Below are 14,701 nucleotides of genomic sequence, written 5' to 3'. Positions count from 1 at the left end.
TGCGCGAAAGTTGTTTGGTGTAGATTTCTAGTAACACTATTTGAAGGCTTCTTATGAACGTGTCATAAGAATGTCACGACATGAATCTGAATGATTGCCTAAGACAGAAGACATTAGGTGTCCTGACCATGACAAAATTCCTAAACCCTAATCAATTTGAAACATTGTCAACCTTAAATCAAGTGATAAATTGCCGACTGACTTGTGTTATAAGGATTAATTAATATTCATGAGAGGTTTCTTGAGACGCTCATAAGGAGTATTCAAATTACTTTTTTTTTCTCAAACTAAAGACTTGAAGAATGAGACATTTGTGGCCAAAGTTTACAACAACCTTTGCTTCACACAAAAAGAGCTGATGGCCAGTGGTAACATTGTGGGTAAGTAAAATAAGTATTTTAATAAAAAGAATACCATACCATTTTTAAAACAAACTAGCCATTTGTGCTACTTGGAGTTGTTTTGGACTTTTGCTTTGTCTCGTGTCTGCTGACAAAGCTGAGAGATGCCACAGGCCCATGATGGTGGTATAACTGACTCTTCTTCTGTGCTATCTCGGCTTTCAGTGCGCCCAATTCGGTGGCCGCCTGTTTCCTGAGCTGTAACAGAGTTTGTCGGAAGATATCAGATTCAGTAAATGACTTCCGTCGTTTCTCTTGGGGAGCTAATTCAACTTTGGTGTGGACCTTTATCTCTGTCATCAGCTTCATCTTGGCGTCCTCGACCTTCCTCCTCAGGTTGTCGATATCGTGACTCTCTGTCAGGATCTGAATGATCAGCGCATTCTAAACCAAACATTACAAAGTGAGCGTAAAAATCAATTTACGTAACGTGCGAAGTTACAAAGTCCAAATACTTTGTTCCTGTAGTTAAAGTGAACCGTTTATTTTTGACACATGCCAAGTGAATATACATACGACTGTATATTACACATACGTATTAGACTCAAGACATTGGGCGTACCTTTTCTGAGGTCCTTCCTTGCTTTTGCTGATTACCTTTGTTATCTCGGGCGTGGAGCTGTAGCAGAAGTTTGTTATAAAATGTCTCCAGTTCTTGACACACATTTCTTAGAGCTTCTTCCAAGGGCACAGTGGCCTTCTTGGTATCAAAATACTTTTTTTTCCAGCTATCGCGGGCTGGAAAAAACAAAGCAGAAGATGATTTTTTTTTTTAAGTGTATACAGGCAGCGCATTTAAGCATGCTAATCTATACAAAATATTTTAAATCAATTGCCAAAACGACAAACTGTATTTTAGACAGTCTTGACAAGAATGCTGAAAGTGGATCCATAAATGTAAACAAATGACAATTAATGTACTTACTTGCTGTACAACATATGGCATGAATAGTAGATTTTAATGTAAATCTGTCAATTAATACATTTGTGCACACTTATCCCCAAAAAATGGTATCAAATCATGTGCATTCAGAACAATAATGTATTTTAATGTATATAAAACATTTGGATAAATTAACTTATCATTAATTCATAATTAAAATATTTGAAAAGCATTCCAAAAGGACTTAATTTGAGACCATCGTCTATAATAGGATGAATAGACTGACTCTATGTTGCACTCTGGTGATCTGCAGTTTATCACTACCTTGGTTTCTGCGGTGTCTATTCTGGGCCAACAAATCTTTCCCTTTCCTGACCAACTCTTGTCTCTTCCACTCTAATTGTTTCCTTTCTTCCTTCACCAGCTTAATTTCTTCAAGTAGTTCTTCCCCTATAATAAACAAACGATATTTCATTGCGAGACCTCGTATCCGTTCCATGAACCATTTTCCTTTATTTGGTAACTGACTGTTAGTCGGAATGACAGTGGAAACGGTGGCTTTGTGGGTCGTCATGGTCAGGTCGAGGCCAGGAGGGGGTGAAGTGCAGCGGATGGGTGGAGACAACGCAACTGGGCTTTCTATCACCTTGACGACAAAACAAAACATTGGCAAAACAATGGGATCCACACACATTTGTACGCACAGAACCTCCTGTTTGAAAACATTACCCCACTTGTTGTTTTATTCCCAAAAGACTGAAATGTGTGCACATCTCGTAATTTCCCAAGACTGTAGAGAGAAGAGCAGAACATCAGGTTTGAGATTAAAAGCACAGAGCATTTATGGGGTGATATTTGAGTTCAACTCACTGCCTGTCAAAATCTGCGTCCTCCATCAAATCTACAGCCCCCGGCGGACATTTGGTAACTCTGCATCCTTGCTGGTAATGTTTCTTCTTCCTGAAGGTTGTTTCTTCCTCTTTGGGATGCTCTTTCACCGGAAGCAAGTTGCCTTAAACAAAGTGTATAGCAAAGATTTTTAACATCCTCCATATATGTATTATGAGGGAAGAAAATTAAGTACTAATTTATTCCTTATTCAACAATCCACCGAGAAAGAATTTTAACCCGCTGATGATGAGTCATTTGACTGATTATCAAATATTTGACTATCTATTGTCATCAGGGAAAATATATTTCTATTTAACTTAGTGTTATTTAGTGTTTGCTCGGAGAGCATGGGTTGATTTGATCAAAATTACATATTTTTTGTTTAAAAAAACAGAACAGATTTTGTGAAATTAAATATGTATTTGTTTTATTCTTTATTTTCAAAGAAATTCAAACCATTTTGACTGGGAGGCCGCTGATATAAATATAAGCGCATAAATGTGGTCACTACAATGGAAAGCTATTTCAAGGTTGAATTGCTTTTAACCAATTGTTAACCCTTTAGCAAGCTAATTACTATATATGTATAAATATTCAATACCTTTTGACAAGTGACTATTTTTGATCATTTTAAAAAATCAATATTAGTAAGTCTGATTTTATAACGTTTTTAGGTGATTTTATGACTATGAATACATAGATAAATGAATAGCATGTTAATAAAAACTAAATTCATGAAATTTAAAATAGCAAACATAACAAACTTTCATTCGCTCTCTTCCCGTTCTCGTACTCTTCCTCTTCCTCCTCGTTATTATCCTCTTCCTCCTCCTCCTCCTCCAATCTAGAGGTGGGAAAAAGCTGATGGGAAGACTGGGGAATGTGGGGGAACTTCACGGGCTCTTTCTTTTCAGCTGGTGAAACCAATATCTTGTGGGGGTAGTAGGTCGAGGGGTCCGGGGAGCTGCTCCTGGTGTCCGGGCTGAGCGAATGGGAGGAAAGGCTGCTCTCATTCTCCTCTGTGAGCAGCAAGTACAGCTCTGGCTGGGCAGCCTGGTAATGCAGGACAAAACACCAGTAGATTAAACAAATAATAATAATAACTATATAAAGAAACATGTATCTGGATGACCACCTCTTTTTAGAAACCATCATTGGAAAATATAATGCAAACAGTACTAACAAACTGAAATGCAAAAAAACAAAAACAAAAAGAGTATAAATCATATTTCACTTACATAGGGTGGAGCAAATGTTTTTGCTTTTACATCTTTTTCCTGCTTGCTTTTGACCTGCCATCGAGCAGACAAAAGCAACAGTTAACAAGTACGTACACGAGTATGCATCAAACATTCTCACGTAAGGTCGTGTATTTTATGATGTCAGATGGCCAAACCGTACCAGAGCCAAGCTGCGGCCCACACATTTCAAGAAGGCAAATTTTTCCACGCTTCTGTCTGTGCCCAGAAGCTCTCTCAGGTCATTCCTCATAGCTTTTAAGGTGACCTCAGGGTAAACCCTAAACAAACCATCAAACATACCATAGTGTTACAACAAGAAACATCCAGGAAAAAATCATTAATCTTAGTTCTGATTTCCAGGCAATTGCAGGGCACTAGGAGACCCACGCTCAAACTCATACCGAGGGTCAATTTAGAGCATCCAACCAGCCTGCCCTGCATATTTTTGGGATCTGAGAGGAAACCGGAGTACCTGGAGTAAACCCACGCAAGGAGGAGAATGCAAACTCCAAACAGGGAGGTCCTGACCTGGGATCGACTCCTCAACCCCAGAACTGTGAGGCTGACGCGCTAACCACTCACCCTACGTCAAATTCATAATCTATTTTCATTTGACTGTAGCTTCATAATAAAGAAAAAACACATGGTGCCCTGTGCATCTGATGAGATTGCATATTTAAACCACTTTCACAATATCCAATATTGAACAGTATTAATAAATTTTGGGGGAACTTCAACTTATAGAAAATTTAGTTCACGGTATTTGTTCACTTTTCTGGATTTCACGTGAGGTGTTGATGTTCAAATAAAACTCATTCCAGTTTTGCAAAACAAGTGAGACCTGATGAAGCCTGCAGATACAAAGCTCTCTGTGGCTTCCGCGGGAACTTTGTTCAGCTTCACATTCCACTGGTCGTTCGGCACGTAGAGAACATGGAGCTCCACAAACTGAATACACACAACAAACATTGAAACAGTTCCCTGGAGTGCACAAACTCATCATTCATCTTTCATGCATTGTGAACATACCTTGCAACTGACAGGTCTTTTATCCACACACGATAACTCCATCGCCATCAGTCCAGTCGTGTACCTTAGTGGTTCTCCCACAGAGAATCACGGCGTTTCCTTTTTTAATGGGAGTGCCAGCATTGGTTGCTCTGGTTGCAGAAGGGGGCTACCAGTACTCCCACTCTATTGGGGGAGCAGTACCAATTTTTGGGTAAAATGGGAAAAAAGAGAGACCTTGGCAGAAGGAAAATAAGAAATTAAAGGCTAGAATTTCAGATAAAAATGGACAATATTTTAGAAAGACAGAGTACCAAAAAACACTGGTTACAAAAAGTATGCCAAGCTCTGATCAAATGTTTTCAGTTTCTTTTTCATCAATTTTGAAAATTCATTCATTCTCTGTATACTTCTTATCCTCACAAGGGTTGCAGGGGGTGCTGGTGCCTACCCAGGCCAATTATCAATTTAGAGTGTTCAACCAGCCTCCTATTGATGCTTTTGGGATGTGAGAGGAAACCGGAGGACCAGCTATTGCAAATATGGCGTTTAAATGACTGAAATTCGTGTAATTCCTACAGAGAGAAAAGTTTCCATCCTGGAAAAAAATACCACTTTATTCAAAAACATAAAAGCGACCACTAGAGGACGCTCCTCCCCAAAACCGGAAGTAGACCATCGCCCGCTTGTCAACAAGTTGCTGGAACTTAACTTTTAGGTTTTTTTTGCTTTTCCTGACACAAAAATCGACCGACTAATAAACAAAAATGTCAGGGTCATCGAGCATCGTAGCGATGAAGAAAATCGTCCAGCAGCTCCGGTTTGAAGCAGGAATAAACCGAGTAAAGGTAAAAATTACGCCTGTATGTTAAGGGCGTTTCTCTTTGTGGCTTCCCTTTGTCTAAACGCGATTTATTTTTTATCAATCCTGTTGTACTGGCCTAATTCACTAAATATCCAACATTGGAAATCGTCAGGTTTCCATGGCCGCTGCTGACCTACAACAGTTCTGTCTTCATAACGCCCAGCATGACCCGCTTCTGACTGGAATGTCAACCAGCAACAATCCCTTCAGACCGCAGAAAGTGTGTTCTTTCCTATAGTGGGGACGCCCTGGCCCTTGTAAGTCCCACGTTGCCTTATATTTGAAGTAATTATTAACGATAATGAAATAATTTCATAATCCCTTTACATATTCACGATTTCAGTCCTTCCACAGGTTTTCAAGTGTGTGGTGCCTCAACTGGATGGACTGGAAGCGCCTCAGGAGTGTTAGGGAACATTGCAACTATAATTTAAATGTTTTTTTTAATGATTTTCGTAACGTTCTGCTAGCAAAGATTTTCAGGTGCTTATATGACATATTTTCCTGTATGATTAGAAAAAAGCTTATATTGGGGGCCTAGGTTTATGCTGACAAAATCATTTAAATCAGAACCAACAGTAAAGTCAATGATGAAAAGCTGAAAATGATGAAAAATTGTATTTGGTAAGGCCAATGTGTGCTGTGTAACCACCAATATTTCAATCCACGATGTCATTATTGTAGTAATAAAATGTCGGAAAATATTTTTAGGTCATAAAATAACTTCCCCTTTTTATGGTATTTTTTGTGGATAAAGATTGAAAAGACAACTTTAACAGGACAAATTTAACATTAACTGTTGCTTATTAAGATACATCTGTGCCTTGTGACTAATTATTCTGCGGATTTGCCCATCGTAACCGCTAAATATTTTGATGACAACATAGTCAACACAGATCACTTGACAAAAACTAACCAAAAGACCCCTGCCTGCCACATGGCTTAAGAATTGTACTGTCTGACTCTTCAAGAATAAATATTCATGTTTCACTTGCTCTGAAAAGTACATCAATTTTTTTAATGCACAACACACAAGTCAGAAAATCCAGAATAGATCTCTAATAATATTGATTTTTCATTGGGTTGTAAAACACTAAAACAAATACTTCTAATACATAATTTCATGATATTCACAACTGTGTGCCAGCATTCCATGAAAGAGAGTGTTGAACGGGGCTGAACATAGGAAGTTATGACTTACATCTTGCAGTATGTTAAATGAATGCATGCAAAAACAGTGTTTTCTGTATTTGGTGAGTAAACAAACCTGCAATTACTCTCTTCAGTTGGTTGCTGGTCTCAACATACATGAAAAGCACAACAGTCATTTTGAAGGTAACTACCAACAACTGTGGGATAAGCACCTGTCCGTGCGTAATGCCAGGAGGAATATTTTGCCTTCACAGCTGGAATTTCCGCCTACAGGCGTCCATTGCATGGCGCTAGAAAAAGAGGGTAATGTATTAGCAATCATATAAAGCTTAGAGGAGCCACTCCTGTAAAACATTTGTCTGGATTTTAGATCACATCCAATTAGTTTGGATTTAGATTAGACTGTTTTTCATTGTAATAATAGAAAGGCTCAGTTATATTCTTAATGTTAAAAGCCAAGATCTACTTTTCAACCGCGATTTACTGTGGACATGCCAAATTCATAAGAACCTAGCTAAGGAAATCGACAGAGCGGCAGAATCAAAATGTTATTGTTGTGTGATGCACCAATAGTGCCTCCGGGACCTACCAATAGTTGTTTGGTGGTCTACGTAATGGGCACCCCTACTTTAAAGAGATTACACGCATCTGATCTCACCTTGAGGACCCATTCGTACTCGCCATACTTGGAATCGAAGGTGCCTTTCTGAAGACTGCGAAGCTTAAGAGTGAAACGAGGTCCTATCTCTTGAATGCCAACCTTCTTCTCATTCTTGAAGATGTATCTTTTTAGAAACAACAATCACAGAATGAGCGGCTTCAAATTCAGAACAAGGGGAATAGGTGCCCGCCGTTTCTTATCAAAAAGCCACCTGTGAAATCGGAAAAATACGAAGTCTCTCTGATTGTGGAAGGTGGCCACCTGCCGACCCACAAACTGGGGTTTTTGAGGAAAAAGAGCAGCAAACATCCGGCCGATGCTGTGGCCCAAACGTGTGATGAAGTTGTTCAGGATCACTTCTGGATAGTGCTCTGTTGGCTCCTTACCTATTCTCTGTGAACACAAAAGAGCTTAACGGTGTGGTGAACTTTCGCCAACGGTTTTAAGCATGGGCACTATTTCCGCCTCACTAAATTGGCTTCAGTAGTACCTCTCAACATGACTTAAAAAAAGGAATATATCAGCAAACACGGAAAACTTAAGGTTCATGTCGCAATCTTTTTGTCATGAACTATGAACGTCACTTTCTCTGCAACATTTCATTGGTCGGGCTTGACTACTTTCACGTCTCTTGAGCAAAATGGTAGCGTTTACATGTTTCTTATATTCACTCTTTATCTGCCTTTTCCCTGGAGGATATAAATCAAATAATTCAAAGGAACTGTGTAACTAAGCCTTTCCTGTATCTGCATTCTCACCCTCTTGCTACTGTCACAATGAAATTTCCCAAATACGGGATGAATTAAATTATCCAATCCAATCCAATCATGTTAAGAAGGCCAAGGGCTTTAAAATGTATGTCAAATTATACTGCCAACTTGAAGGTTTGCTTTAGCAATTTTACAGACAAATTAGTCATAACCGTCTTTCAGTGTAATCTTTAATCTGTATCTATATTTAATTTTAAATAAAATCTTGAAATTTGGTGCTTCCACACTATTATAATTTACACTGAATAGTGTCTAAACTTTTTGGAATCTGGTTTGTTAATTATATTTGCAGGTGGACCATCAACTTGCCTTCATCTCCTTCCGTAGTCGAACACTGCTGACCTTGAAGTGTGCAGTGGGCCCCTCAGGGAGGTGACAAAGAACCAAACCATCTTAGAGTTGTAGTCAAGGAATCTTGGGGGGAAAAAAACTTTCATTTTTTTTTCAAATGGACTCTGTGGATTTTTATCTTTCATCAAACGGGTGAAAAATAAACAAATTTTGAAAATAAAAATACATTAATTTGTATTATTTATTTTACTGTGCTCTAATTTATTAAATTTTAGCACAGCCGTTCCTACATAGTTAGGGCGAGTCTTCTGCATGAATGCGGAAAAGGATACTTGGCATTTTGCGGTCCTCATTGATGACCATAAGGTAGGTGAAGTCCCTGGCGACACACTGGGGAATGACCCTCTTGAGGGCCAAGCCTCTTCTGTAGTAGACATGAGCATTTGGGATCACTGTGGCCAGCTGCCTGCAAAACTTCACTGTCCTCTACAATAGACGCAGAATAACAGTTGAACTATTGAAAACCAAAAGTAGCGTTGACACAAAGACAAATGCCCGCTCACCCCTCGGGGTCTGTCTGACGTTGTGATGAGCACTTTGGGGTTTGTTAGCCCGTTGAAGTAGGCGGAAAATTCATCGGTGGCCTCATCAAATGCAATCTTAGATGGGATGCAAAAAGTCAAGGATGAATCGAAAACTAAATTTGATTACTAAAGAAGCATGACAGCACCTCTTCATCTTCGGGGTCAACTGTTGTTTCATCGTAGACTCGCTGATTTTCTATAGTCTTGGGGACTTGTTTAGGTGGTGCCTTAGGAAAAGACAAAACGTTTTTAACAAAATAGCACTGAAGATCACTCAAGTACTGATAAGAAACAAAGTACTACATAAAAACACTTGCATCAGAAAAGTAGGAGTTTTCACGTTGGTGATAAAAGATTGTTAAATTGACATACAAAATAACATGCGCAGTGAAATAACATGCATTGATTTGATTTAGGTGGATAAAATTTGAAATATCTAGCCAGGAAAGAGAATGGATGGATTGAAAAATTACCCTACATAAATGATGGTAAATATGTATGCTATGTTTTGAAAAATAGTTAAAAATGTCTGATGTTTTAGTATATTATAGTAAATTCAAAATAATTTTTTGGGGCATTAGTGTGAACCTTCAAGAACACATCCTAAAGAATTCTTGAAAAATAGCAAATCAAGACACTCACCTTGTCACCCAAAATTTTTGCCTGCCTTTTTCTCTGTTTCTTCATTTCCATCTTTATCTGAAATATAAAGAAAGGAATAATTCTAACTGACAATGCAAAGAGAAAACAAACAAACATGGATGTTATTCAAGTGACTAGCATTTTTTTATGTTTAGTGTTAGTGGACAGTTGACAAACAAGTCACTCACCATTTCCTCATTACTACAATATTTTAAGAGTGTAGGATGGATGTTTTATTTTTACTTCCACTTACATCATACGAAGAAGTCGAGTTTAGGAGTTTACCTTTCTTTTTTCTTGTTTGAGTTTCATAAACATTACATGTCTTCGCTGCTTATTCTTGATTTCAGACACACTGAACGTCGGTGGGAAGGCGATGGTCTGCTCTGTCTGCTCTTCTTTCACCTCTACATCACCAGTTTCCATCTTGTTTGGCTGCTGCGCGTCTTTCGACTGCCCACACTTATTTTGACTTTTCTTGTTTTCACTCTTCTGAGACACGGGAACCTCGATAATGTCCATGTTGACGACGGGCAAAACGTACTTCACGTGTGTATTTCCAGCTACTTCCGTTTCCAGTGACGTGTTCACATCCGGGTCAATTGATTTACATACTTGGTAAACACGTGGAACCCCTAGCGGCCAGGCGGCTGTTAACTATTCATAATGATTATCAAATTTCCATGATAGCGCGTTATCATACACACCCAAACATTTTGTAACATAATTCCAATTCATTATCAACGTTTAACCCTGCAGGGAAAGTGAGTTTTGGGGCATAAAAATACATTTAAAAATATTTCATAAATAATAAATTATTAATCATGTTTGTATTTTATTAAATCATTTATACTTTAAAAGAATTAAAAATAAATAGCCATAATGAGAATTTAAAGGTTAATATACATGAAGGGGCAGCCCATCGGTTGAGTGGTTAGCACGTCGGCCTCACAGTGGGAGTACTGGGTTCAAATCCAGGTCGGTCCACCTGTGTGGAGTTTGCATGTTCTCCCCGGGCTTGTGTGGGTTTTCTCCTGGTACTCTGGTTTCCTCCCACATTCCAAAGACACACATGGTAGGATGATTGAACACTCTAAATTGCCCCTAGGTATGAGTGTGAGCCTAATGGTTGTTTGTCTCCTTGTGCCCTGCAATTGGCTGGCCACCAATTCAGGGTGTCCCCCGCCTCTGGCCCGAGGTCAGCTGGGATAGGCTCCAGCACCCCTCGCGACCCTAGTGAGGATAAAGCGGTTCAGAAAATGAGAGCTGAGGTACACATGAAAATGTGTCACTTTTAAAGTAGAAAAAGTATCTGAATTCTTCTGACAACATTGTCTCGCTGTTGCTAATCAATGAGTATCAATGAGAGCATGAATACAGGAGAGCCTAACAGTTTTTTTTATTTAAACATTTGATTAAAAAGGTGCTAGAGCACACAGTTCTCTCACCAGCGGTTTCCATATTTTAGCTCACAGGTTAGAGCCACATATGGCTCCTAAGCCATAGGCACCCAGTAAAAGAGCCACACATGGCTCCCGAGCCAGAGGTTCACTACCCCTGTATTAGAAGATTAGTTTTAGGCTTTATTGATTACCTTGATTTAATTAATGATGATGATTTATAGATTTTTTTCTCTAAATAATTTGAAAAAGTGGAACAACAATTTAATTTAGTTCAATGCCTTAATAATTTGGTTTACAAATAGTTATTAGTTGCTATTAAAACACTTTATGAGAAAAGTAATAGCTCTGTTAAAATAGGTTGAACATTAACATTAACATAAAATTAATTCCAATACAAAAATTGCCTTTCTTTCAGCATCCAATGTACCAGCCAATCGACTGTCTGAAAGCATTGTAAATCAAAGGGTTGTTTGAGCACAACAGTCCCCCACTGCGCCACATTTGGGATAGCTCCCTGTTCAGGTCCCCCAAGCAGGTCACTTTATTCTGAAATTCCCACGACGTGCACCACTTAGCGTGGTCATGAAATGAACTAAATGGTTTGGATTCGGGAAGACAAATCCTCTTGATATTCATCACATGATTGGGCAAGGAGCAATTGGAAGGCAGTTCGTGTCCTTCTCTCTGCCACGTCTCAACCATCAAGTCCACATTCAGAACCTGAGCTACCCAGCCAGTGTAGATGTCTGGTTGGAGGCAAGTCACAAAGAATTAACCTGTGGTTAAAATAATGGACTGTATGGCACTACATCATTGAAGTAACAGTGTTCAGAACGTTCTGCAACGTTATTACAAAATTATATTTCTTGACATTGATAATAAATTACAACCTGCAACGAACACTGATTTAATCATGAATGCATTTAGCAAAGGAGAACATCTTTTTTGATAGCTTAGTCTAGCAAGAATAGGTTCAGGTTGATTCTGTATGTGCTCTGCTGATAGTGTTTCCGTATTTGATCATGACGGCTACAAAACGCTAAAACAGCAGCTTGATAAAGTTGTCGGTAGCCCTGTTTTAATGAAAGAAAACCCATATTATTCAATAAAATTACTTGACTATTACAAAGGGAATAAACTATTGAAAATGATACAAAATAAAGTAATGTTTTATTGTTGTAGTCTTAAAGATTCATCTAAAAGGGGTTCTAAACTAGTTGTTAACATTTTTTAAGTATAAGATGGCTCAAAATGGGTGTCTGCCTTGGTTGAAGCGTATTTTCTATTTTTGTAAGTGAAATTACTCTGGTAACAAGAGGATTTGAAATTGGTCCCATTGTGATGTCACACTGTGCCTTCTTATGTAAGTGTTAGGCTTCTTCATTATTCCAACACAGTTTCAGTCTCTTCTTCAATTGTACAATGGAATATTTATCAGTAGCCTACTCATTAGAATAGTCTGATGATATGTTCTTAGCTAATTCTTCTTTCTTATAAGATTTGTTTTTATCCTACCCTGTTGAAACACCCATGAAATGAAACACCAACCAGCCGTTCAGACACTGGGAAGTGCATTTTTAGTGATCATTGTTTGTTTTTCTTTCATTACATGGTGACCGCCAACTTTGAAAGTATGTGCTTGATGTGTGAAAAAGCAAATATACCTTACCATCCACAAAACGTTCAGATTTGGCAAAAGTGAAGAACATTTCCCCCTGCAGGGAGTAGAGCTGGTCCCTTGCCTTATCTGAAGGGGCTTTTGGCCTCTGGCCAGCGCATAACTGGGCCAGCTGAGGCAGTTTGGTAGCAAATGCAGAAGGCACTGAACAATTGTAGAACCGTGGGAAAAGATAAACAAGGTGCTGTGCTGTCATTTGAGAAAAAGGAGAATAACACGTATTAGAAGATAGTGTATATATCATGGTAATGTAGATGTTTTTAAAAAGTACACAAAGTAAAGTGATTTTGGATCCAATTAAAAAAACATGCTTTTGTGTGTTTAAGCATAGAAAAAATACAAATAAGGTATTTTACATCTTAAATGTTTATTTGTAATGGCCAACTAACTGGAACTCTGTCCTGTTCATTAAGGTGGATGAGTACAAGTACTAATCATTGTGACAGAATCAGGAATAATTGTAGAGGAACAAGAATTCTAATTGTAATAACAGTAGTATTGAGGTTTGCACCGAAGGTAGTACTCATAATAACATTATTATTATAGGAAGTAGGAATGGTTAAAGAATAAATTACAGAAAGAAGCAAAAAAAAGTAATTCAGTTGTACTCATAATAATGAGATAAAGTAGTCATCGTAGAAATGGATCTACTGTGAATAACATTTGTATGTACACAATGGAGGTAATAAAAGTAAATCTTTTCAGCATTATGTAAATGTTATAACTTTGGGTTCACTCACTGATATGATGGAACTGATCATAGCTGAGGCTCACACACAAAGCTGTCTGGCCATTGAATTTGCCAGAAGGTGGGTAGATATATCCCATCTCTGGGAATGAGGGAAAACTGGGGATGCTGTGCAAAAGCCAGAATCCCTGCAAATCATCAAATAGGAGGACTCCTGTTGGAACCAGAAAATCAATTTAGAATTTTCATCATGATTCTGCTTAGTCACATTAGGGGCAATGTGAGTTGGAGCCAGTTAAAGATGATTTTGGACATTTAGCTTTGCACTTTTAGGTTTACACTGACTATTTAAGAGGACTAACTCAGATGTTCCATCCTGATACTGATGGATTTTTTTACTATAGTACAGTACCTTTTGTGTGTCCATATCCCTTGACATATTTAAGGACTGGAGGTGAATCATTGTAGAGGACATAAGCAGTACTGCTAGGCTAAGGAAAAACACAGCACAATTTAGGTGTTAAAAGATAAAATTCTAAATTCTGCTTAGATCAGGCATTTGCTTTCAAAAGGTGCATGTTATCACGTTCTATGATGAAAAAAGGAAGCATTGTTTATAGCAGTTTACAGTAGTTCCCTGTTGGAAAAAAATGTCATTTCCCCTTAGCAGTTCTTCAATGAATTATGGAGGCGAATGAGAGAATAAAAACGATGCTCACCTTAAAAATGGCTTTGTCGTACAGCTGGTTAAGAGTTTTTCCAACAGCTCCTTGCGTAGTATTAACCATGAATTTACTAAGTTGCCAGGTTCCTATGGAGGGGTCCAGGTACATGTAATCCACCCCGCTACCCACCTCACCAATCTTGTATTTCGGCAGTTTATAGATGATGAACCTGCAGCATACTAAACAGTGATTTCGTGGCATAACATCCCCCCCAAAAAGTAAATTCCTGTATGATGACATAGACTAAATCACCTCACCAGTCAACAGGCTGGCCATCTTCATTCTTACAGGAAATGCCAGCATCACACCCCGTGAGGGTCCACAGCACCAAAGTACTTAAAGCTGAGGCCATTGAGACCTGTTGGTATCTGTAGCTAAGTGAGCCAAACATGACTTAAAATCTCCTCTTAACCTATGGCTGGTGATGTGACTAAGTAATTTTGAAAGTGTTTACTGCACGGCTACAAACACAAAAAAGGGAAGTAATGTGACACAGTCCCATGATAGGGGTTTGGCTGACTGTTGGTTGTAATGAAGTAAAAACATATTTGCCCTTTCTAAGAATCTTGTTTATCTTTTTGGGGAGTTTCTCTCAATGTACTTTTTTATGCAATTATACATTCCATTTACTTTAATGTTATTGTAAATATGGGATTCCGTCAAAGCAAAAAAAATAATTTGTAGCTACCGGCAGTATTTTTCCTGTGGCAAATTGCTGAGAGTGTGTGGAGGAACATGGTGGTCAACTTATAGAACCACAATTTTCCTTCTATAAGATGCCACTTTTTCCCTGCTTTGAACCCTGGGGCTCATTTATG

The 14,701-nt window shown here is 38.5% G+C and overlaps 4 protein-coding genes across 5 annotated transcripts; 1 reads left to right on the top strand and 3 right to left on the bottom strand.

The window, feature by feature from the left end:
- Positions 1-374: 374 nt before the first annotated feature.
- spata1 (spermatogenesis associated 1) lies at positions 375-5,528 on the bottom strand. Its single transcript, XM_077606954.1, is given in 13 exon segments — positions 375-488; positions 491-599; positions 687-785; positions 964-1,139; positions 1,609-1,734; positions 1,813-1,930; positions 2,014-2,074; positions 2,155-2,296; positions 2,940-3,228; positions 3,414-3,467; positions 3,577-3,694; positions 4,258-4,364; positions 4,446-5,528. Coding segments are annotated over 13 exon segments (1,488 nt in total). The 5' UTR covers positions 4,494-5,528; the 3' UTR covers positions 375-447.
- LOC144078688 (guanine nucleotide-binding protein G(I)/G(S)/G(O) subunit gamma-5) lies at positions 5,072-6,284 on the top strand. Of its 2 annotated transcripts, none has more exons than XM_077606958.1 (3): positions 5,072-5,272; positions 5,402-5,546; positions 5,644-6,284. In XM_077606958.1, exons 1-2 carry the CDS (start codon positions 5,192-5,194, stop codon positions 5,525-5,527), a joined length of 207 nt encoding a protein of 68 aa, XP_077463084.1. In that variant the 5' UTR covers positions 5,072-5,191; the 3' UTR covers positions 5,528-5,546; positions 5,644-6,284. The 2 variants fall into 2 exon arrangements, with proteins under 2 accessions (XP_077463084.1, XP_077463085.1); XM_077606959.1 differs by having other exon boundaries at positions 5,633-6,284.
- A 2-nt stretch (positions 6,285-6,286) lies between these two features.
- Positions 6,287-9,982, bottom strand: rpf1 (ribosome production factor 1 homolog). Its single transcript, XM_077606957.1, has 9 exons — positions 9,675-9,982; positions 9,390-9,446; positions 8,894-8,974; positions 8,727-8,822; positions 8,496-8,649; positions 8,182-8,264; positions 7,314-7,495; positions 7,100-7,226; positions 6,287-6,731 (listed from the first exon to the last, which is right to left on the bottom strand). The coding sequence occupies exons 1-9, from the start codon at positions 9,909-9,911 to the stop codon at positions 6,690-6,692; spliced, it is 1,059 nt and encodes a 352-aa protein (XP_077463083.1). The 5' UTR covers positions 9,912-9,982; the 3' UTR covers positions 6,287-6,689.
- A 782-nt stretch (positions 9,983-10,764) lies between these two features.
- On the bottom strand, positions 10,765-14,337 carry dnase2b (deoxyribonuclease II beta). Its single transcript, XM_077606956.1, has 6 exons — positions 14,141-14,337; positions 13,878-14,052; positions 13,571-13,649; positions 13,211-13,372; positions 12,462-12,659; positions 10,765-11,538 (listed from the first exon to the last, which is right to left on the bottom strand). The coding sequence occupies exons 1-6, from the start codon at positions 14,272-14,274 to the stop codon at positions 11,204-11,206; spliced, it is 1,083 nt and encodes a 360-aa protein (XP_077463082.1). The 5' UTR covers positions 14,275-14,337; the 3' UTR covers positions 10,765-11,203.
- Between the last annotated feature and the right edge of the window lie 364 nt (positions 14,338-14,701).

Source organism: Stigmatopora argus, chromosome 8, assembly GCF_051989625.1.
Source record: "Stigmatopora argus isolate UIUO_Sarg chromosome 8, RoL_Sarg_1.0, whole genome shotgun sequence".
Lineage (NCBI taxonomy): Eukaryota > Metazoa > Chordata > Actinopteri > Syngnathiformes > Syngnathidae > Stigmatopora > Stigmatopora argus.
The sequence above is the reverse complement of the archived record's forward strand: the minus strand, read 5'-3'. Positions and strand labels throughout refer to the sequence as shown.